We start from the raw sequence: 25,304 nt of genomic DNA on the forward strand, positions 1-25,304 counted from the left end.
GGGAAATGAGTCAGTCCAAGTGAGTCAGTATTAGAAGTCATTATGTCTAATGTAACTCACTTATTATATAAGTATTTAAGGGGAGACACTAAAATGTAGACATGTCACCATGAAACTTCCCCAGATTACCTTTTGCTCTTTTTACATTTTACTCACTGTGGCCTTGTATTTTACTACAATATATAATATCTATAAAATATTAAAGACCTGCACCTCTGTGGAATCAGTGGGAACAACTCAAACAGATCTTTTGTGCAGAATAACACAGTTAAAATGACATAAATCATACAAAAAGAAAAAGTGCAAGTTGAATTTCTAAAATTTTTAATTAAACTGTGTTTATACAAAGCCTTTCACTGAAACCATAAAATAAGTATGAATTGGAGGGTTGAGTCTCTCATTTTCATTCATAAATAGTATTACTGATTTGGTGCTATTTATTTTGTAACCTGCAAAGACCCCAAAAGTGTAGAGCCTGTAGGTGTAGGTAGAGTCTGTTTCAAGTTAGAACAAAACAGAGTTACATCATCTGCATATAAAGCTATGTGATGTTCAATATCTCGTATCTGTATTCCATTCAGGTCGGTGTTTTTTCGAATATCCATAGCAAGTGGCTCGATAGCAAGGGTAAATAACAGGGTCGACAGGGGTCAACCCACACTGTAAAAAATGTTTGTAGAAATTACAGTAAAACACTGTCAAATTGCATCAGGAATAGGCCGTAAAATTAAAAATGTAATATCACCGTAGTAGATGCTTGTAATGACCGTATATCAAGGAATAATGCAAAACTTTTAGACTGTAGAAAACACAGTTTTTTCATGTAAAATTAATGGAGAAATACCATAATGTCACAAGGACACAATCACCCTAAAAATAAAGGCACTACTCAGTCTAAATTACAGTTTTTGCTGATTTTTACATTTAAATTTACAGTAGAAAACTCCCTGTATTTTTTCGGTGAAATTCTGGCAACCACAGCTGCCGGTATTTTACCGTAAATTAAACAGGTTTTTTTTACAGTGCATTTGTTAAAACTACAGCCTGTGGAGCAGCATAAAGAAGTCGAATCCAGCCAAGAAATGTACTCCCTTTACAAAACCTTTGCAGAGTCTCAAATAAATATAGCCACTCGACCCTGTCAAAGGCCTTCGCGGCATCCAATGTGTCCGTACAGCCAGATTTATTAAACACTATATTACTGTAAGTACTCTATGGATATTGTGAAAGTCTTGCCTTCCCTGCACAAAGCAATTCTGGTCAGAGTGAATTATTTACGGCAAACTCAGTTCAAAGCCGTCTAGCTCAGGGATGGGCAACTGGAGGCCCGGGGCCACACATGGCCCGCACCCTCACTTGAAGTGGCCCTCAGTACAACTACACTGTAAAAAATAATCTGTTTAATTTACGGAAAATTACCGGCAGCTGTTACCAGAACTTCACCGTAAAAAATACAGTGAGTGGATTTTCTATTCTCAATTAAAATATAAATATCAGATACATATCAAAACTGTCATTTAGACTGAATAATCCTGTTATTTTTAGGGTAATTGTGTCATTCATTCACACATCATGATATTTCTCCATAAATTTTGCATGAAAATGTTCAGCGAAACTGTGTGTTTCTTCAAGTTTATGACAGAAAAAAGTAAAAGTTTTGCGCTATTCCTTGATTTACGGTAATTAAAAGTGTCTAATACGGTGATATACAATTTTTAATTTTACGCCCTATTTCTGATGTATTTGACAGAATTTTACTGTTATTTCTACAAACATTTTTTACAGTGTACATGCATTTGAGCATGAAATCTTAAAAGTGCAGTGTAAAAATGCACAAAATTACTTCTTGCAATTAATGTTGGTCTGCTGTTCTTGCACTGAAAAAAAAAAGAAATCGCAGTAAGTAGTTATTTTTTATTTGCTTCAAACCTTTTGTATTCCTATTTATACTGTTATATGTTTATGTATGTTTATGTATACATGCATTTGAGCATGAAATATGTTAAGTTACTGCACTGTAAACATATTTAAAATTGCAGTTTCATCATATCTAGTTAAGTGCAACCTATATGTGGCCCCGTGGTAGTGTCGATGAAAAATTGCGGCCCCCTCCGGCATTTAAGTTGCCCATCCCTGGTCTAGCTAATACTTTTCAAAGAATTTTGAGATCATTATTAAGCAGTGAAATTGGTCTGTAAGATCCACAGAGAGTGGGTGTTTTCCCTGGCTTCAACAACAAAGTAATTACGGCTGTGTTGAGATCAAGGTTATTATAGCTAACGAAAACTAACGAAATAACGAAAACTAGAATTGAAAAAACATTTTCGTTAACTGAAATAAAAATAAAAACTAGAGTTTTTAAAAAAATGATAACTAACTGAAACTGTATTGAGTGGTTACAAAACTAACTAAAACTAACTAAAATTATAGGGGAAATGTCCTTAGTTTTCGTTTTTGTCAACTTTTTTCATTCATAGGTCAGTGTTTCTATTTCAACATGCAACACATGGTGAATATGTTTACTGAGACTGGGATGTCTACACTAGAACCAAAATTCAAAACAGTTAATAACCTTATTGGGGCTGAGATGGATAAACCAAAGGAAATAAAGGCAAAATTTATTATGACCTCTTTGAATCTCACACCCAACACATAGCCCAATACAAAAAAACTAAAACTAACACTAAAACTAAGCATTTTCAAAAAATAAAAACTAAACTAAAACTAGAAAACTCACTCTAAAAACTAAATAAAACTAACTGAATTTGAAAACAAAAATTCACAACGAAATTAAAACTAAAACTAATGAAAAATCCAAAACTATTATGACCTTGGTTGAGATAAGGAGGAAGGGATCCGCTAACTAAAGACTCACGATACATCTCAAGCAGAGGTGGTATTAGTTTAGCTCTAAAGGTTTTATATATCTCGATGGGAATCCTGTCCGGTCCAGGGTTCCATTGATTCAAGTCTAACTGGTTCTGGTGGCGACTAGCAATTTGAAAGCAGCTCCAAAGAGTTTTAACTGGCTATGAAACAGATTCAGTTTAATAGTGATAACTCTATATGACCTACAAGGCTATCAGTGAGAAGATTGGCTGTTTCTATATATGATTTACAGTATGCATAGGGAAATAATCTGTTTATATTTTCACAGGTAAAGTTTGGCAGTGAGTATTATTTTAGCCACACTGTCAAAAATAATCTGTTAAATTTACGGTAAAATACCGGCAGCTGTGGTTGCCAGAATTTTACCGTAAAAATTACAGTGAGTGAGTTTTCTACTGTAAATTTAAATGTAAATATCAGCAAAAACTGTAATTTAGACTGAGTAGTCCGTTTATTTAAAGGTAATTGTGTCCTTGAGACAATATGGTATTTCTCCATTCATTTTACATGATTTTTAAAAATATTTTTACAGTAAAACTGTGTTTTTCAAAAGTTTTGTTCTATTCTGTGACAGTAATTAAAAGTGTCTATTACGGTGATATGCAATTTTTTTTATTTTAGGCCGTATTTCTCATGCAATTTGACAGCATTTTACTGTAATTTCTACAAACACTTTTTACAGTGCAGTTATAATGAAGCTGATGTTGTTTTTTCCTCTCGAACACAATTGAGGCTGTGTAGGTGCAGTTCTGTTTTTAAAAACCCCTACACATACATTTACTTTGCTTCTCTTGGTAAAATGTAAAAGGAATCCTGCTGTTTTACCCTAAAGTGGTGTTTTCACGTTTTTATGACGTGTGTGTGTGTTTATGAGTTAAATTGCCAGCGTCAGATGCTGTTCAAGTGTTTACTGATGGAAAGAGTGGATCATCGTGCTCAGAGATAAAGGTGCTGTAAGAGTAGATGTTGTTTTTTCCTCTCGAACACAATGGAGGCTGTGTACGTGCAGTTCATGCCAGACTGTGCAGATCAAACACAACAATAAGAGCACTTATTACAAAAGGACTCTTCAGTTTAATTAACATGTATGATGTTTGTCCAAAAATAAAGTGAGCTTTTTATTCATTGTTGGGTGAACTTGTCAGCACTGATGATGACGACTGATACCTGGTCATCTGGCCGTGTGCAAACAGGTCTGCAGTATAATCCACGTTTACCTAGCAACAGCTGTTTACTTTGACTGAGCCACTCAGTCAGGCACAGAAACACAAAAGAGCCGCAGACATACTGACAAGATGGACAGTGTGTGTTGCAGGAGTTTTCATTACAGAGCAGAGAATCTTTGACTTTGCTTTCATTGATTCTCTGCACCCTGTGTCCTTATCGCTGAGCTGTGACGGTGTGTGTTTCACTAGTGGGCTGAGATCCTCCATCAGGCCGGGATAAACACACACACCAATACTCACTCAATTTCAGTTAAATGAGGTCAGAGGTCTGAGCGTGTGTCGTCAGCTAATTATTTTTCCAAGTGGAGAAGCAAAGCTGCGGCTTTTAGCTGGAGGATGACGCAGATGGAGCCGCATCGGCTGCAGACAGCTACTCAAACAAAATCAATTGGGTGTGGTGAATGATGTGGAGTCTTCAGCTGCACTTCCTGCTGCTGTCACAGTATATTTACGCTTCAGTGACATTACCTGTATTTTGTGGTTTCTTGGCAACTTTCACAATTATTTACTGGAACATTACCATCTGGTTTTGCGTACATTATATACAGTTTTTGCAAGACATGGCATATTTCCACATTCTAGTGACATAATTGATAAAAAAAAATTGCATCAAAGTAACTTCAACTGAAGTCAGTCTAATGATCATGAAAGATATTATTGTGAGCTAAAGGAGACACACAACAGCAGTGTTACTATTATTATTATTATTATTATATATACTGTTGCTGCCATTATTACTATATACTGTAATATACTACTACTATTATTATTATACCGGCCTTATTTATTATTATTATTATTACTATTATTTTTATATATTATATGTCATATTGTTTTACTTATAATTACTTTATTTATATTTTTCATTTTAATTTTATATTGTTTATTATCTATTATTACATATTATATTATATATATTATAGACTGCACTATTATTATTATTATTATTATTATTATTATTATATACCGTCTAGTCACTATAGCATTGTTGCATCATATCACCAGTTTTAATTATTACCATCATCTTGCCAACCATCCTAACAACTGATGTTCTTTTTTAACTTCTTGTTCTATTCTGTGCTTTGTTTTCTATTGTTGTTTTTATTTATGCTACCTCAGTATTTTATTTTATTGTATTTTATTGTACTTGAATACCGGACTGCTGTGACAACCCAATTTCCCTTCGGGGATGAATAAAGTTATCTATCTAAATAAGAGTTATCAGAACTATTGTCCCTTGTTGTGAACCCCAACTTAAAGATATAAGTCTTCAACTGCACTTCCTGCTGCTGTCACAGTATATTTACGCTTCAGTGACATTACCAGTATTTTGTGGTTTCTTGGCAACTTTCACAATTATTTACTGGAACATTACCATCTGGTTTTGTGTACATTATATACAGTTTTTGCAAGACATGGCATTGTCTAGACATTCTAGTGACATAATTGATAAAAAAAATTGCATCAAAGTAACTTCAACTGAAGTCAGTCTAATGATCATGAAACATATTATTGTGAGCTTAAGGATGCCTTAAATGCAGAACTAGCAGGATGAAAAACAGCTTCTTTCCCTGGGCTGTCAGAACTCTTAACACTCAGAACTCTCAACACCCACACAAGATAAATTAATCAAAAGGTGCAATAAAACGGACATGTGCAATATAATTGATATGTGCAAAACACTCAATTTACCTCATGTATAAATTATAGCATTTTCAGTAGCCATTTATTTATTTTATACTTATTTATTACATCACATGTCCTTGTTCTTGTTTTTGTCCTTGTTTAGCTCGATATTTTTTAAATGTTTTTACTCATGTTGTTTTGTGTTATGATTGTCATAACTATGCGCCTTATGCAGTGGCACTTTTAATTTCGTTGTATAGTGAACTATATAATGACAATAAAGACTATTTGATTTGATTTGAGCCACACAACAGCAGTGAGTGGGGCTGATCTACTCCCATGTCACCTCCACCCGTGAAATCTGCTGCCGTGACACTTAACAAGGACACACGGTTGCCATGCCAACCCCTTCCTTTTGTCATCTTTAGTGTCGATCGGAGAGAAACTGTGTGACTACTTAATAATCAAGAATTATATAAAATATGTGATCTGTACACTGATGTAAACTTGTGACTGAGATACATTATGTTATTATTCATGTTAACTGGAATACAATTTGCTTCCAATTGTGACATTTTGCAAAAGCATCAAACACAGTGAACTGCACTTTAAATTCCACTGAACATCCCAAAGTCTACAGAGATATGAGACACTTTGAGCTGAATTTTTTGTGGAGCTTTGCATTAGATGGCTCATTTCGTTGTTCTAGTATTTGTTACTCTGTTGAATGACAATAAAGTTGAATCTCATCATCTCATTAAATTAAATTGCATCATAAATTATATAACATTCCATTGGCTTTGATATTGTAGCTGTCACAACATGTGACTTTGTGTTGTGATGAAAGCATCATAGTTTATTAATTATTTAATAATAGTGGATCAGACACAACATTTTTTAAAGGTGTTTTGATTTCAATCACATCATTAGGTAATACATACAAACTGACAGACACTTTCCTTTATTCTCTTTTCCATTTTTCTCACATTCTTTGTTAAACACTTATATACACTTAGTATCTACCTTTCATTTATTAAATAAATCTGTTATGATATCTAATGTTATTTTGTGTTTTCAGTGTTTTCTATTTGTTTCACCTGTCATGTTATCAGTGCATGTGATTGTGACTCCTATTGGAATATAGATGAAACCACGTCTATGATGCTCTGTGATGTCTGTTGGCTTTTTTTTTTAATTATTGATTTACCCATTATAATAAAGACATTTTAATATTTGTTTCCTCTTTGATCATGTTTCTTATATTCTGGAGTTTCCTGTTATTTCCCCTTTTTCCAACAGCAACCAACACATTGTTTGACCTACGATTTAACATATACAGAGCTACCAGGAATCCTTACTTGTTTGTGATTAGACGTAATACATTTCTACAACCAAAATTTGATTTGCATTAAACTCTGATGAAGGACACTGATGCAACGAGATGTGTTGCTCTTCTATTGATAGCTGATTTGTACACAGCAAAATCTGTAGTGTTGTTTTTTCAGTGTTAATAATTTTGAGTTGGTGAGTGTCGATTTTGGAGTTGTTTTAACATTGTAGTGATCAAAAAGCTCTGCCAGCGTTGTTACATGTTAACACCTGAGTTAGATTCACTTCAGTTGGAGTTGATTTTCAGATTTTGTGACTTTAATGTTCGGCTAAAGACAGAATGCACTTTTAATTTATCGTAACATAATAAATAACATGAATTTAGGGTTAAAAATACACTTTGTGTCATAAAATAACATGATGTATGTTAAAAATTAACACTCAAAGTGAAAAGGAATAACACAATTTCGAGTTAAAAGTGCACTTATGTGGTGCCATAAAACAACACCAAGTGTGTCAAATATTTAACACTATTAAAGAGTTAAGATATTAACACTTTTCAAAGTGTAATTTTAACTCAGAATGCGTGAGAACTATATAAACTCAGAAAAAGTGTTCAATTTAACACTCTGTGAGCTGAATTAACACTCCCAATTTTGCTGTGTAACATTGCATATCTTACAAGCTGTCATTGAGAAATCTATTATTATAGTGAAAATAATACAATCTCTTAATAACTCACAGAATAAACATCTGTTGCTATTATGAGAAATAATGGAAATAAAACGAGTAAAGGCTGGGGATTTTTTCCTTCATTCATCTCTATAAAACTCATCCAACATTGTATAAATGTCATCTGTAATCAGAAGATGCTGTAAAACGTCGCTCTGGTGTCATCCTGATTGGCATCACGCTGCAGGTGATAGACTGTTTCTCTCTGTGACAGTGTTATCAGTAAGTGTGAAGGTCTCTGAAGGGCATCAGAGGGATGGACAGTGTCCATGCTCAGACATACAAGCATCACTTCATCCACTCTGTGTCACTGACATCCGGGCTGTCAACTGATAAATGTGTGTGTTCACAGGAAGTGCACCAATCAGTGCTGAATTACATTTGATGCCTTCTTCTGTGTCTCTCACATGGTCAAGCTGTTCCTTGTATTTCTTATGAAAAGAAAACAGATTTATGGTAAACAATAGTTAGGGATAGATATGTTGCAAAAATAAAACAAATACGGTGATCAGGATTTGTAGCATACACATATATATATTTTTTTTTCAGAAGCGCAGAAAATAAAAAATAAAATAAAAATATTAAAAAAATAAAATAAATAATAACAATAATAATAAAAATATTTTAAAAATATTAAAATTACAATAATAATAATAGCAATAAATAAATGAATAAAAAAATAAAAATAATAATAATAAATGAAAAAATAAAAATAATTAAAGAAGTAAAAATGACAGTGGTGGAAGAAGTATTAAGATCCTTTACTTCAGTAAAAGTACTAATACCACACTGTGAAATGACTCCACTCCGCTCATTTTAACTACCTAATAAACTTTTCAGTGGTTTAATTTTTAAAATGAATAATAATTTTAAATGTATCATGTTTTTCATTTTAAATCTTGACCTGAAATGTAATTCAAGCTGTCAGCTAAATGTAGAGGAGTAAAAAGTACAATATATGTCTCAAAATGTAGTGGAGTAGAAGTATAAAGTGACATAAAGTGTACATAAAAGTACCTCAAAATTGTACTTTAAGTCCAGTACTTGAGTAAATGTACATAGTTACTTTCCACCATTGCTACCTGCCTCTTCTAACTTATACATATCAGTTAAGAGTCCTCCTTCAGACACTGTATGAGGATTAAAGGGATAGTTTGTGCATTATTATACGCCACGCGTCACGCGTGTACTGCGAGGGCCCGTTCAGTACTGCTTGCAGTCCTAGTTTTCATTGTTACCTTGAAAACACACATAGCAGAAAATAAATGTGTAAAAAAGATGTGTGAAATTTTCACACATCTTTTTTGTACAATCAACTTTTTTCCATGTATATAAGATAAGAAGAAAGAAATACTTTATTCATCTCAGCAGAGAAATTTAGGTGTTCCAGCAGCCAACATACACACAACACAACACAACACAACACAACACAACACAACACAACACAACACAACACTACACAACACAACACAACACAACACAACAATACATACATATTCCACCTATACAGAACATGAGCCCACAATACATAGCCTAGTATAGAGGAAGTGGAATGGATGGTCCATGTGCATTAGTAGCTGTTACTCATAGATAACAGTTACAGCAAGTGTGCAAATATACATGTGCAAAAAACATGTGCAAAAATACAGTTTGGTAAATACAGTACAAGCAGCAAAGCTAAAATTGTAAATAAATATTAAATAAATATTCTTCTGTCCTTACTAAAAGGGGAGTCATTATAAAGTGCAATTGCAGTAGGTAAAAACGTATTCTTGAATCTGTCCTTTTTGCAGCTTAGCTGCCGTAGCCTCCAACTAAAAACACTCTTTTGTTTACACACTAGACTGCGCAAAGGATGCGTGTTGTTGTCCATAATACTCAAATTAGATGCTGTTTTACATGAAAGACAATGACTGGTGTCCTCTTCAGTTCAGTCATGCAGCCTGCAGCCCCTCTGTTGTCCACCAGGGGGCATCATTAGGCTGCATAAAGGCGCCAGCAGCTCACTGAGAGGAAACGGATAACAGCAGCGGTGAGTCAACTCTTCCTGGGCTGTGGGGCGTGTCCCTTCATGCAAAAAAAATATCCAATCTGTAGGTTCTGCATGGTAAGAACAGAACATGTCTATGTATTCACATACAGTGACTCATACAGATAATGCAGTTTATATAGTTCACTCTGACACCTTTCCCATAACCATTCATATGATCATAATTGTGTAAAATCTGCATTGTAGTATCTTTGTGAACCAGTATGACCTCTGCAGCTGAACAACATATAAAAAGAAGCTGATACAGAACAAGACCTTACATGCTGCAACTCCCATATTAAATATGCTGATCACACACACACACACACACACACACACACACACACACACACACACACACACACACACACACATTCTTTGCAAAAGCATTTGCTGGTGCCAGCTATACTTTGATCAATCATCAAAGAAGAAAGTTTTCTCAGCGGGAGGGGCAACTATTTTTCCTCTAAGGGGCAGATCAGCCCGTAGACTCAGATCCACAACACAGGACTGAACTGAACTGAAGGCGCAGAACTTCTAAAAGTTCATCCAGCCGTGTTTTGAAGATGCCACACAAGAAGAGAGGCCATGGTCACCACAGTAAAACCCCTAAGGAGGCGAAAGAAGTAAGTTTGCTGCTGAATCTCATTAATTTGGCATGTGTTTACAGATGCATATAAGCTCTTCTCTAAAACTGCAACAGTTTTTATATTTTCTCTGCATATTTTGGAGTGAATGTGTTTTGCATTTCTGCAGGATGTTTGCATTGTTGCTCTAATCTGCTGCAGATCGATTAACCTTGTCTGTAAATCACCATCATCGGTCAATCGATCAGCTGTTTCCTGCAGCTGAAAACATATTGATGGTTGTGCTTTAGGGATTTTCATGTGTCCAGCCAAACTATATGACCTCAACAGCGTGCACCAACTGGAAACAAACACAATACAAGTCTATCAAGTTAATTCTTTGGAAATACGTGAGTGGTGATGCTGGGAGTGAAGGGGTGGTGTTTTTTTTGTTTTTTTTTAATATGGGCAACAGGTCAGTGCTTGATTCTTCTCAATGCGGAAGAGCAAGATCCCGGTTGGAAAACAATGCTTTTGCGGAATTATGACTGAGTCAGAAGAAGTGCACAGTACAGACAGCGCTGTGTTGTAATTATCAGAAGTGTGTGGGGAGTGGCTCACGTATGAGAGAAAAGATCCTGCGGTGAGGATCAGGAGAGAGTGGCAGTACAGGGCTGGGCATTTTATTTCTGATCAGTGTTGTAGCCTTCTGTTCCGTCATGGCGTATGCAGCTTTCTGGGACAGTACTGTGAGTACATCTTCCACTTTTCACCCACCTCTCTTCTCTGTTTGACCCTCTGGCGATAAGCTTTAATGACTCAAGTATGCTAAACTTGGCACACATAGAGACGCTGCATGTGTTGATTTAGTGTAAACCAGCACAACTTGTCTGAAGTTGTACGAGCTGCTGAATGCTCTTACAATCTTGGCATAGGCTGCACAAGATAACCTTTTGAATTTGATATAAATTAACAAGGTCCATGCCCATATCCTGTCAAACACAGTGTTTGGATATAAGGGTGTGTGACTGTTTGGATTAAGATAGGCTGCACCTTTTGCCAGCTTTGAATGAAGCCTCGAAGTGATCAGATGTAAAAAAAAAAAATAATAATAATAATAAAAAAAACCCTGCAGCGTCTTGCTACTCTTTCAACTCAATCCAAACTATTTATGCTAAATTAACATTTTATATTTGAGTGACATTCAGTTGTTGTTACTTACACATATGCATACATCTAATAGAAAGCCATATGTTTGCATCTATCTGCTTTTTTAATTCAGCAGCAATAAACTTTCATTAAGTGTCTTCAAGCAGATGTTAAATGACTAAAGCATATAGAAAACATATACCATAGGATGAAATAGCAGCATCCTGAACACACCTCCTATTGATTTTCTTGCCAAAAGCACATTCAACATTTACAATAACAGGCACATTTACGATAACAGGCATGTGTGTGTTTGTATTTGTAGCACGGAGGAGCGTCTCCTTCCCCACCTGAAGTCCATCATGGTGGCAAGTTTTTATGCTACTATCCCACTCCATCGTCCTGCTATGGCAAGGTACTGAATTCACCTCCTCCTGCTTTCTCGTGGATTCACACTGACACCAAAGAAGGAAAGGCTTATTTTTCGCAAGATTTACTTATTTTAGCTATAAGTGAGACATTTTGTGCTTATTTAAGTTTTTTAATAAATTGAAAATATGTTATCGTCAAATTTTTTTTCAAAAGGTCAATTGTACGTGGTCATAAGAATTTTGAGACCCAAAAATGCAGTTATAGGTACAAGCATTACTGTAGATAAGTGCACATTGTTCTGAAGTTTAAGTTTAATGCTGGATTGCAGTGTACTGCACAGTGTAAGAGTGTAAATGAAGGAAACTTTGTGTTTGTCTCCCTCTGCTGAGTGCAGCAGTCAGGCTTGATTAGTCAGGTAAGAGCTGCTTGTCTGGGAACCTGCTGCCTGAGAAAGTTGTTTGTGCTGACTCTGATGAGGAGGGGTAGTTGACCCACTGTATTGTTGTTAAGATCTGTATAGTAGCTCTTTATTAACCCTTTGATGCACAACCTATGGACAACACTTCTAAAGTATAACATGACTCATTTATCCAAATTTGTATTAAAATTAAATTACTTAATACTATAATAATAGTAATTTGTTTCAAATAGTTACTTTCCACACTCATATATTTAATATATTTAACGTGTTCATGTATCATTTTGTCACACATACACTGTATCTTGAAGGTATTAACAGAGCTTCACTTTTTCCACATTTTTTTTATGTTTCAGCTTGATTCCAAAATTGATTAAATTAATTTTTCCTTAAAATTATACACACAATACCCCCATAATGAAATTTTTGACCCATGTTGTGCATTAGAAGCGTAGTGATACAAAAAGGGTTTTTATTCAAAAAGTAAGAAATGAAAAACAAAAAATTAGGATGTATGATGATGAAAAACAAATTGATTGAGGAAAACCTGGAATACTGAATGTTGAAATTAATTTATTGCGAAGATATAGAAAATTAAAAACTCAGTCGGGTCACTTTAGACCCATGTTGTGCATCAAAGGGTTAACATATAATGGTATGATCATTGTGCACTTGGAAAATTTGTCCCTCTGACCTATAACTTATTTGTTCAGAAAGAAGTTCCTGAGATAATTTTATCTTCACTAGTAAAAGCGTTTACTTAGAATTGTATTACTTCTCCTTTGTCTTTTTAAAAAGCGTACAGGTCATTTTTCTAGTTTTTTTTTTTTACCACTAGAGCCAGCTCTCACCTGACCTTTAATGTTTATTTTCAGATCTCTTTTTAAAACAAAAGTTTACAGTTATGTATCTTTCAGATCTCTTTTTAAAACAAAAGTTTACAGTTATGTATCTTGCATATGGCTTTAGAGTTGTTAATCCTTCATGCATTTCCTGCCTGGTGCAGAAACCCTGTAGTCTCTCTAGGAAGAGGTGCCTGCGTAGCTGACCCAGCGTGTGAGGTGGTGATGGGCACAGTTTGAAGATATCTGATGGAGATAGTGGAGGCTGTAGTACGACATGAGTCTAAATATAAAGGAGAGTGCCCGTTCAGCGCAGGAGTCCAGTTACATGTACTCACTTATGTGGCACTGGCACTCACAAACATGTTTATGACAACATTTAGCATTTCCTCATTCATTTTCATTCATATTTAACTAACTTTCTTCTCCCAGGTAACACTTCTATTCTAAATGTTTAACTTAAACTATCACTTGTTTCTTTCACTGAATGTTTTTGCAAAAATCTGATCATTTCAAGTCACAATTTGCAAAACCACCTCATTGCCACACAAGTGATGCACTGCAAAAAAAGCCAACTTGTATTTTTGGCCTAAAACAGTGATTTAAGTTGGTAAAACTTGGAAATATAAATTATTGACATTTAGGGTATTAATGTAAGTTAGCACAACAAAGGAAGCCAGTTGTCTGCTCAAAAACAAGTTGGTGAGTTGTTGTTACTTATATCTTTAAGTTGGGGTTCACAACAAGGGACAATAGTTCTGATAACTCTTATTTCTTTGCTGTGAAATGCGGGAAAGCATTGAAATTCGGTCATTAGCGAAAGCTAGTGGCTAACTGATGCTAGCGGCTAACTGATGCTAGCGGCTAACTGATGCTGCCCTGATGCGGCCCTGCTTGTTACAGCTACAAGAGTAGCCATTAGCATATCAATGCTAACTCAAAATTGTGGTCGCAACATTAGCTGACATTTCATAGCAGCGTTACAATCGTGCCAATTCAGCACATTGCAGAAGTTAGCAGAAGTAAGGATTAAAAGTTATTACAATGTAAAATTATAAGTTCAAAAATCTGAATTCAGAGTTGAGCAAACTCAAAAACAAACCTTAACATATTTAGTTTAATTGTCCAACTTTAAATTTTATCGAAGTTTGTTGCCTTGAAATTTTGAGTTCACCCAACTTTTCTTTTTTTGCAGTGTGAGGGAGGCTTCAGTAGTTTACAGACCCATGGTTTTTGCTTCCCATGGTGCATGAGCTTGTTTTATCAGCTGGGTCATTTGGCACTTCACATAGACAAAGGCGTGTCTGTCAGACAGGGAGTGTGCCATGCTATCGGAGCATGTGCAAATACCTGTTTTTGCATGTTTACACACATGTGCAAGGATCAGCATTTGCACAAGTGCATGTGTATTGCATTATGTACAACATGCTGCAGGCACATGTATGCACCTGTGCTTTGTTTGTCCATTTTTAAAAGTCACTGGGTACATAGAAGGAATAGAAGGAACTTGTGTGACTTCATTCCTTTGCTGTGTGAACACATTGGCTGATCAGATAGAATGCAGCAGTGTTTTAAAGTCTGACACCATGGGCCTCCCCTCAGACATATAGAAACAATTGTGGACCCCGCCCCTATTACCAAAGCGTAAAACTATTTGAGTTTTTCACTTCTGGATCCACAATCTTTCAGCATGGGGTGAATATCCGTATTTGAATGGGTATAGGAGTGTCAGTGATGCAGTAATATAAAAAACATTTAAAGGGACAGTTTGGGCCTTAGTAATGTTTCGTGTCACATGTAATATTATTGGATTTTACAACTCCAATGATTACTTTTTGTTTTTAATTATCTGGTGGAGGACCCTGCTTTAGCTTTTGGAACTACAGCTCCTATAATGCTTTGGGGCCAAACGGGAATGTTGCCACAGTGTCATCAAGTTCACTGTGGCAAAACATTTGATGATGATCTACTAGGAGTTATTTTATATAAATCAACCATGTTTATACACAAGTATCATAGTAGCAGTATTTTGAAACAGGAGAAAACTTAAAAATGAGTAGATTGTCAGGCAAGTTCTGCAGTTATATGGAGCGTCTTTTTCTCTCTGATTTCTGAACACAACTGAAAACTGTATTTTGCTTGAAAATGTATGACTTTTACTCCACTTAATTTAAACAACAAATATTGTGCTTCCTACTTCACTACATTTCTATAACAGTTCCAAATACTGTTATTTTGTAGCATATGCATTGTAGTGGCAATTTTGTCCGAAAAAAATAACAAAATTAAACTTAAAACAAACTTAATCAAAATGCCACTGATGCACCATGAGCGTGTGGTGTACGCAGGCAAAGAAGGTGATGTCCATGTACTGTATGATTGATAGATCCAAAGGTTTATTTTGTCCATTGCGAGCAAGCAAACAAAAGAACAAAGAAACATGGCTCCTGCTGCCTATCTTCGCGCTGGTAATAAACCATCGGCCCACCCAGGTGCATGACGGTCCTCTGCCCACCTACCTACCTATATAACATCAGGTGCCCATGGTGCCAACCCAAATTCCATAAAACCCAAAATATAATATGTAAACTAAATATGCTAAACAATAATGATGATTAAACTAAACAATAAACTAGCAAAACAAAATATTATCAAAATAAACAAACGTCTAGAATAATCAAGTTAATAATAATAATCATTGTTAATAATAAACTTAACAGACAACTAAATACTAACAAGAACTAAATAGCTCCAACATGCATATATGAATTGTGCCCTTTTGGATGCCCCAACGTTGATAAAACATAATAAACTGCCATTGAGAATGCCTTAGGGTGACATTAAAATTGAAAAGATGCAGTGCCATATAGACTGGCCTACATGCGAGAAAACTTTGCCCCACCGCATGCAGCTGGTGCCCTTTTTTATTATTCCCGCCCCTGATCCTCACACAGCCTGAGTCCGCCACTGATCACAGGTGAAAAACCAATCGCAGTCAACTATTCCACCTACACAAGTTCAACGTTTCTACAGCCTTTCTGGCATATTCTACAAACTACAAGTCTGTGCATTCAGTAGGTTGTTTCACAGTCATTAGGTCTACAGCAAGAACTTTAAGTCAAGTAAAAACTGACTAAACAACTTTCACTTGTATTGATTTAATATTTACCCAGGAGGATCTATACATTGCCTCTTTATTACTCTTAGCTCCCACTGCTTTTAATAGCCATTCAATCTGTGTGCCGCACAAACAGGACTTTCATGGCTGTCTAGTTTTAAACGCACTAATTGTTCAGTTAGCACATTATTTACATATTTTGATGAGGTGTGCTTTTAAAACACTTGTGAGTGCAAGACTCAGCCTGATTCCATCACAGTGACTCACTTAAAGACTCTATTGTCTACACACCACACCCAAGAACTGCCCATAGGGACGCCCAATACACCCAAGTCAGAGGTGAGGGAAAGCCTCAGAGCTATGACTGGAAGTGCACTTTGCACCCGCATTGCTTCTTCTGTGCATGACATGAAAACAATAGGAGCAAAGTAATGTCTTTGGAAACACCTGTCTGTAAAACTATTAGTCATCTGTTGTGTAGGAACAACAATTAAATGTTTTGCTGCCGCCCTTTCTGTTGTTGAGTACAGAATCATGATGAAATCCATTTGCCACAGATAACAATGTTTCATTTGCTCAGCCAATAGCTATTGATTGATAGTTCTGACCTGAGCAGATGTAGAAATAACCATGGTTTAATCAATGCCATTCCCTGGTGTAATCCCAGCGAGGTGATGATGTCACTGCAACATAGGATGAAGTTGAAAGCTGAGTTTTATTGCTCTTGGCAGAAAGTTGACGCAGATGTAAAGTAAAACTCAGACCGCTCCCTATATTCTCATAGGCAATTAGGCAGCCAGGGTGGTTGCACAAGCTATCTTTTATTGCTGCGTGTACATAAGAAGTGTGTACACTTTTGTCTCTATGCTGGTGTGTGTTCAAGGCCTGTATATCATCACAAATCTGGGTGTGTGCCTGTTGATAAATGGCTCAGATATTGTCTGCAAAAAATAGTTTTACACACCTGCCCCCGGCATAGTTTTATGCATGTGTGCCCCTTTGCGTGTGTGTGTGTGTGTGTTGAAGCAGTATCTGTTTCCCTGAGAAGCAGCTCAGATGTGTCCCCTCATCAGGTGGGTGTCAGTCCACGGTCAGCTCACTTCCCTTTATAGCCCAGAGAGTTACGACCCAGCCTCTTGTGATTTCCACATCTGAGCCTCCCCCGCGTCCACTCTGCCCTCTCTGCTCCCGGACCACGCCCCCCCCTTCAGTCCCTCCGCCCCCTTTCCCTAGCTCTCTCCCTCTGAGTTGGAAACATGCTGCAAGCCGACAGTCAAGGCAGAGGCTGACACACGCATACGCTTGGAGGCACTTTCAGCCAACATGGGCCAGATATTGAGCTGGATCCGAGGCCCACGGGACGGCCAGGCCCTGCAGGATGTGGCCGTCGAGGAGCAGGTGTGTGCCAATAGAGTGTTTGTCTATGTGTGTGTGTGTGCTTGTGCCATGGTATGTGCTGAATCCAACAGTATCCACGTGTGTTTTGTTTTGTTAATGTAAGTGAGTCTGCATGTTGAAAGCTACTTGTATTAGCATCTGTTGGTACAGTTTGTCCTGTATGTTTGACAAAGGACTAACAGGGGAAACACTTAAGGAGGAAAACTATCCTGGCTCTAATCCAAGTCAGAAATCTCTCTCTCTCTCTCTCTCTCTCTCTCTCTCTCTCTCTCTCTCTGTCTGCTGGAATGTGAGGCTCCCAGTCAGCCTGTGCAAGTTTGGTAGGAGTTGGATATTAAACCCAGGCTTGGACAAGGCCTGCACTGTTTGCTACCTGTTGCTAAAAAGACCCATCCACAGGGAATATTGATATAATGATCCAATGTTTGTGATGGTTGTTAAAATGAGAGGGGGATCCTGATTTTATTTTTCACAAAGAAAATCAATTATATTTCAGGACATTGAGTTTTCAGGTCTCGCCCAAATAGCATTCTCCTGTGATAATCTGCAGCAGCAGATGGAGCAATATGAAAGGGTGTGTTGCTGGATAGCTGGAGCTTAAGTCCTCTTTTTCTTCTCTGCACAACTTGGAACTGGATAGGTTATATCCTGTAACCTCAGTGCTATTATCTTCATGTCATGTCATGAGAAAGTGACTGTGATATATGTGACACGTCGACATTGGCTGACCAATTGTCAGGACTTTCTGTTTTTGTTGTTATCAATGTGTTACATTGCCCTGACTCACTGTATGTGTCAAAGGTTAAAATTCGTCCTGGGAGGAGGACTGCGTGCAGATAGCCTTCAGATTTGAAGTGGGAGGTTGTTTTGTTGTGTTTGGGGGAATTCTCAGCTCTGGGCTGCTGCAGTCTGCCTCCCCCACTGTCGACAGCCTCGACACACTGGAAACGACCACTGGGAAAACATATCTTGGACATGTAGAGCAAAGTCTACAAATGACAGGAAGAGGATAAAGTGACCGGATACACAAGATGAGTGGATGTTATGCACATCAGTCCAGTCATTTCACACTTGTTGTCATACAGTTGACAGCTATTCCAACACTTCAGTGGATTTATAAGTGATTTCTAATACACATCTTGTATTAGACTTATTTAAATCCTACCTTTTTTAATAGCTCTCTGCATGTTTTCTAGTAATCAACTTACAAATAGTTTATATGAAATAAACACATGGTACAGCCTATTTTTGTATTCTCCATGTTGACAAAGCAGCACTCCCACATGCAAGGATCAGAACGTAAAGCTTCGTCCCAATGATGTAAATAGCAATTCAAACGGTGTTTTCCCTACAATTTAATCGAAAAAGATGCTGAAAATATACAGTAGTTAAAGTGATTTTGATGATGTATTTATATTGTCATATTGCCCTAATATCTGAAATTAGCAGTATTGTAAACAGTTAACAGCAGCACTGTTTTACTTCAGTTTTAATGTCTTCAAAGTCCTTTTACTTAAGTAAAAGGACCTTGTGTTTAACTTATGTAACTTATATTAAGCAGCAATTTATTGTTTCATCTGGTTGAGGTGAAATCATTCTTTACTTATGCTTTATATATTGTTAGGACGGTTACAGGTTTTTTCTTGTAAAATCTGAATCTGCAAAATAAATGAGTAAGTCTAGCAGTCAAAGAACACGTCTAACAGGAAAAGCTCTCTGAAACATAGTGAATGAGAGAAACTCAAAGTCCTCAAGCACAAAGCTGGTTGTTTTTACTGTGTCTGCCTAAAGCACATAGTTGGTCTTCAGTATAAAATAATGTGGAAGACTGCTGACTCGCCAAATGAAAGCGTGACGTGGTGCTTGTACATTTTTCCGCTGTCAGGAAATGAAAAATCCAAGCTTGAATTACCCTCTGTTGCCCCTTGATACAAATCACCTGGAGCCTGTGTCATGTGCAGTTTACTGACATCATGTCACAATGTGTCTGGATACTGAAGTTCAAATGTCATAAACATTTACTACAAGTCTACCTCTGCTTTTTGGAACCACTTGTGTGCAAAAGTTCTGAATGTAAGCAAAGCAAAACTAAAATGTTTCAGGTAGTCCTAAGGCAGGAAAACGTCGGCTGAATTGAAGAGATCCTTCCTCACGTGGTGCTCTGTCATAAGCCCTTCGGCTGTGTGTGTTTGTGCCAGGAGGAGAGGTTGTGTACATGTGAGCATAAATACACAGACATTCTGTTGACATATCCGGCATAACTAAATATTATCAGACTATTTCCTGTTAGAAGTGTTTTTATAAATTGGTGTTTATCCCGTTGCCAGCCTCTCGTGTGATTTCCCAGCGTTCATCTGGACTTGTTAGATTTCTCACTCCACTGTCAGTTTGGCTTTTGTCATGTCAGTTATATAAAAGCAGCTCTGGGAGAGTTTCCAAGCCTCTGGGCTCACCTGAAAATGTCCGGCGAGGCGTTATTGTTTAGCACCAAACTCTTTGCTGCACATTTGTTCTGTTGTCTGTTTACATCTGCTAAAGTCGGTGCTCAAAGCTTCATAATGTTTGTCCTGACCAGTAAGGCTAGGTAATAAAGACCCAGAAGTCTGACGCTAACTGGAAATTGTAATGAGATATAAGAAGTAACATTCTTGGTATTGCTTCACATCAACACATGGAAAATGATGACACATTAGCAAGCTTGTGATTATCATGAGCTAAAATTGCTGACAAGTCCCAACTATGTCTCCATCTTTTTGATTTATTTTGTCCCATACTAATATGTGAGGCAAAGACTTTGAGGCTTATTTTTCTCCAGATGTAAGACACAAGCCTTATCGAACATATGCTGACAGCAAATACTGTAGGCAAGTAGAGAAATGGCCTATTTTCTGTGCATGTTTCTGGTGTTTTGATAAAATGTGGGTCAACAAACCGGGGGTAAAGTTCAGTGCTAAATTTAGAGATGGGACATGGACATGCGGCTATAGTTTCCTGTAAGTGAAAGAGGTATGGATGCACACAGGATTAGAGAGAGGGAGAGTTTCACAGGGGCCACATTTGATTTTTTCATCACTGTCACTCTTAGTTTTTAGGATATTGATGCACTGAAGTCACTGTTCCACAACCATGTGTTATAAAAGTTAAAAAGAAAGAGAGAGAAAAAGAAAAAGTTATGTGCATCACATCTATTTTTTAATGAATGAAGCTGACACATTTAAGTTATCTTTATTCTCTTTGCCCATGTGTGTTCTCTGGGTTTGATTTTTAGCTCTGTGATACAGGCAGTGCTGCTCCCCGGCTAACTCTCATGTCTCACATTTCCAATCTGTCCACACTTGAACCCACCATAAGTCAATAGGCCTCACCTTAAATGCATCGCCACACAAAGGTATGGCTGCCTTAACAAAAACAAATAAAGGTATTCACTGTAATGGAAGTGTCAAGTCTTAACAAGCTGATATACACACAGCAGTGGATGCTCAGACAATCATGGAAATGGACATTGTACAATAACACCATTGTTTGCTCTGCAATGTTCAATATATGTTAATATGTGATGGAGGCTAAAGTGCTGGTTTGGTCAGAGTTTTTCCAGTATAATAAGCTTATATATATATCAGAGTTATTAAAGAAGCAGAATACATAATTATCTTTAAAGAAAACATATTCAATCACTAACACTGATTGATATACTGCAGCTAAAAGTGTGTGTGAAAGTAGATATGAATAATTTATGAATTGCTGCTGAAGCAGCATGGCTCAAGGCATTGTTGAGTGGTTTATTGCTCCAATATTTTGGATCAGAGTGAAATTTCATTCCAACTTAGTCATTAGACTAGACTATGTATCCTAATGAATCCTAATAACTGTAGTTATCCCCACAGATGCCATAAAGTCATAACAACAAATAACTACTGATCAAATGTCATATGCTAATGTTAGCAAGCTAGAATACTACTGTTGCAATTAAGCTCAAAGCTAAGCTGATGCTGACAGTGCAGCTGAAGCTAGCGGATGTTGAGCTAAGTCTTAAAAAAGTGAAGATTCAACCAATTTTTTTAAGCCTGTTTCCTATTTACACATCCAGCAGACATGCAGTAACATTAGCACCCATTGGAAGTTGAGTCTTTGGCCCCCTGATGATAATTGCAAGTCCAATATTCACACTGATTTAAGCTCTGTTTTGGTCTCCGCCGGTTCCTCAGGGAAATATCAGGGTTTTTAGCTTACTTGGTGTTTCTATCTGCTTCCTTATCATCTAGTTGCGAACATTGTCTGATTGTTGTGGTGCTGCCCAAGCTTCATATAGTTAGTCAGAGCTTGTTGACGCTAGATAAAAGAGTTGACGAGAGCCAAGAGACCCTGCAGCTAAGCGTACGCTGCCAGGTGGTTTGTTACACAGAACAAGATAGTTTTGTGATCTCATGATTCCACGATTTTCACAGCTGCCCTACAAAGCAACACTGCAGCAGAGCTCAGTGACCCCAAAAATGTGCTCACTGGCTTAATCCATGTCACTGCATGTATATCACAAGCTATCCAGGTTATTGCTTCGTCTACATTATTACCTCCACCAAGAATGTTATGATGTTCGTTCGGTTTGTTTGTTTGTTGTTTTTTTTGTTTGTCTGTCTGTCTGCGGGATTATGAAAAAAAACACTTTGGTGGCAGGTTGTACCATGAGCCAACAAAGAACCCATTCAATTGAGGAATCGATCTGAATCGTGAGGCAGATAAATTAATTATTTTTCATTTTTGATAACATTGCGAGATACGGCAAGCCTTTGCAGAGTTCTTAGCTAACCAAATGCTCTTCTTGTTGCAGGTTGTTTCTGCATAGTCAGTGTACTCACTGACAACAGGTTTTTCAGTAATATGATTTCAGGCTTTACTTTACAAGTTCACATTGAGGTACACGGATTCCTTCTGGCAGTTTCTGTTTTTAATCAGACAACCTGATTCACACGCTGAAGAACTGGTTGGCAAAATATGACTCTAACTTTCTAAGTTCTACCAGAATGTTTCCAATGTGAAATGTGTTTCACTGGGAGCCAGAAGAAGTATAAAACACCAGTCCTGTGTTTTCCCACAGACTTAGTTTAAGAAATGTGATATCTTACAGCCTCCCACTTAGAGTTTCCCTGTGATCTCTTAGAAACAGAAGTTCAGATAAGAAACTCCCTATTTCCAACTTCACAGCTCTGATTGGCCAATCCCAATGGATGGGTGCGTCAGTGTTCTGTTTTAGCTCATTAGTTGTCAACAAAGATAAGTGTTACCAAGGGTTACCAAGTAAGTGTTTGGATCCAGTATAACATGCATAAGACAGGCCAGCTCTGTCTCTCACAGACATAAACCCTCACAGAGAGTCAAAGACACAAAAGCAGAGGGCAAAGCTGTTAGAGGAGATTCAAAGGTACCAAAACAGACACACATATTTCTGCCAAGGACATGCCAGGGCAGGGATTGTGCAATGGGTTGAGTAGATTTGCCTTTTTGTCCTTTTAAAGATATTTTTATACAAAAACAGTTAGGTCTGAGGAACTTAGAAACAAGCCAGACTATTACTCTCAAGAAGAAAATACTGAGATTACATCTGCTGTGATCAATTCAACTCTGGTTTTATCCAAGGTGATAGGCTGGTGTTTAAGCAAGTCCATTCATGTTCAGGAATTCTTAAAAAAGTTTATTATACAGTAGATAGAGTTCATTGTTGGGTAATATAAATAAAATCATACAATTTTTCTGTTAAACACAAACCGCAATCTCCAGATCTGAAAATTGAAGCCAATGTGGAGATGCCTTAAACCTACATCAATTCAGCAGGGGGCTTAGTCTGATTGGATAGAAGTCTATGAGAAAATGAACCTACTTCTCACTTGATTCGTTATTTGAGTAAACAATTTACAAATGGGTTTATGCTCTCAATCATTAGTTTCAAGTCATGTTTATTCCCGCATGATATTTATATAGTTAATTATGGTCCCATTTAGAGTAAAATAGACAATAAAGCAGGGTATGCTATTTTGTGATGTACATCACAAAGCACTGTGTGATTTTGCCCCTTTCACAGTGTGTTTTCAGTTCATGAAAGTTAATTAAGTAAAAATTTTGTTCACTTAAAAATGCATTGTTAGGGTTTTGTTTTAGTAAGAGACACTCTAAAAAGTCGTGGGTTCATTTTGTGTAACAGATGCACCTTGCTAGCCAAGCTAGCATTACCATTAGCTAATAAGTTAGTGTCCTCTGACCCAGCTTCACCCTCTTGCCCAAATATGGTCACGTCTGGCCCCAAAAGCCAAGATGGAGACTGTCAAAATGGCAAATTCAAGGCTTCAAAACCTAGAGGTAAACACATAGCAAAAACATGGGAAATGACCCTAAACAACACTTGTTTTCTTTATATGTTTGCATCACGAGCATCAGGTGTATAACCAAAGACAGTTTTAATAACCATGGCTAAACTCTACATTATGTTAACAAAGTTTTTTAAAATCTTATTTCCTTCAGCTCATGCAGTGTTATGGTGCAGACAGAACACATGTGGCACATACAGTATATGCAGCCAGTCTATTGTCCATTCAGCATGAAACAACAGACTGATACATAAGTTGACAGACACACTGAGGCTACACAGCTGTTCCAGATGACAAATCCTCCATTCATTTTTCATCTAGTTGCTATGAATATGTTTAGGCACAGGGTGGTGCTGTTCTCCAAACCCTCCCACTTTAACATGTTTGACATGTTTTCCTGTCTGAAGTACTTTACACTTTTCAAGTGTCTGGCTTAAAATATTAACTACGCAATGCTGAAATGTTGTGTGTGCTTTGAAGGGGAAAGGCTTTGTTTTTTCAGGAAAATCTTACATAACTTTTGGCTTCTGTCCAGAAGTTGTTTCCTGTCTGTTCCTTTGTTTGGGGGGTTATGGGCCAGAGAAAACATGTCAGAACTTGTATTAATGGTCAGCTTATTTGTAGCCTTTTCAGTCTAACTGTGAGTTTCTTAAATTTACAATTTTTCTTTTTCTCTGGCTGTCTTCGGGTGTGGTTTGGACTACATGTGATGTGTCCCCCCTCCCTCCCTCCCTCACACACACTCTGTCTCTTTTTGTGTGGCTCTGCAGTCTAGATTCCTAAGCAGTGAGTCTCTCAAGACACACCCAGACTTTGCCAACACTGCTGCAACAAATCTACGACTGCCTGATCATCACAGCTTCAACCTTTAACTCTGCCTCCGCGATACTCTTTTTGCAAATAATCTTGATAAAGGCCATCATGTCTCTTATCGACCTGCAACATCCCTCCTCTCAAACCCTGCCCAGACCCTCCCCAAAGTTTCCCTTAAGCACATTTATTTATTTTTCCTGGCAGTCAGCGAGGAGTGGGTGTGTCTTTCTCTGTCCGACTGTCCAATGTGACTGAGCCTGCTCTGCTGCCTTGTGGCTGAGGAGGCGGAGCCAGAGCAGCACAGGCTTGTTGTGCAGCTTCCATGAAGGCGGGGCTGCAAGTTTTTCACCACTGGGCATGTGTGTCTATATGGATGTTTATGTGTGTGTGTGTGTGTGCATGCGTGTGTGTTTGATATAGAGTGTTTCCTCCGCGGGAATC

At 37.3% G+C, this 25,304-nt stretch overlaps 1 protein-coding gene across 11 annotated transcripts in view; it reads left to right on the forward strand.

The window, feature by feature from the left end:
• The first annotated feature begins 10,327 nt into the window (after nt 1–10,327).
• cast (calpastatin) overlaps nt 10,328–25,304 on the forward strand; it is a 52,310-nt gene continuing 37,333 nt past the window's right edge. For 4 of the 11 annotated variants that reach the window (XM_059328554.1, XM_059328556.1, XM_059328561.1 and 1 more), the window contains exon 1: nt 17,570–17,694. In XM_059328554.1, coding sequence (XP_059184537.1) covers nt 17,620–17,694 — 75 coding nt within the window. In that variant the 5' untranslated portion in view covers nt 17,570–17,619. Of the gene's footprint in view, nt 10,458–10,881; nt 11,147–11,871; nt 11,962–17,569; nt 17,695–25,304 lie in introns of those variants that run through there. The other 7 variants (XM_059328553.1, XM_059328551.1, XM_059328552.1 and 4 more) reach the window with 7 other exon arrangements.

The sequence above is a fragment of the Centropristis striata genome, chromosome 3 (assembly GCF_030273125.1).
Source record: "Centropristis striata isolate RG_2023a ecotype Rhode Island chromosome 3, C.striata_1.0, whole genome shotgun sequence".
Classification (NCBI taxonomy): Eukaryota; Metazoa; Chordata; class Actinopteri; order Perciformes; family Serranidae; genus Centropristis; species Centropristis striata.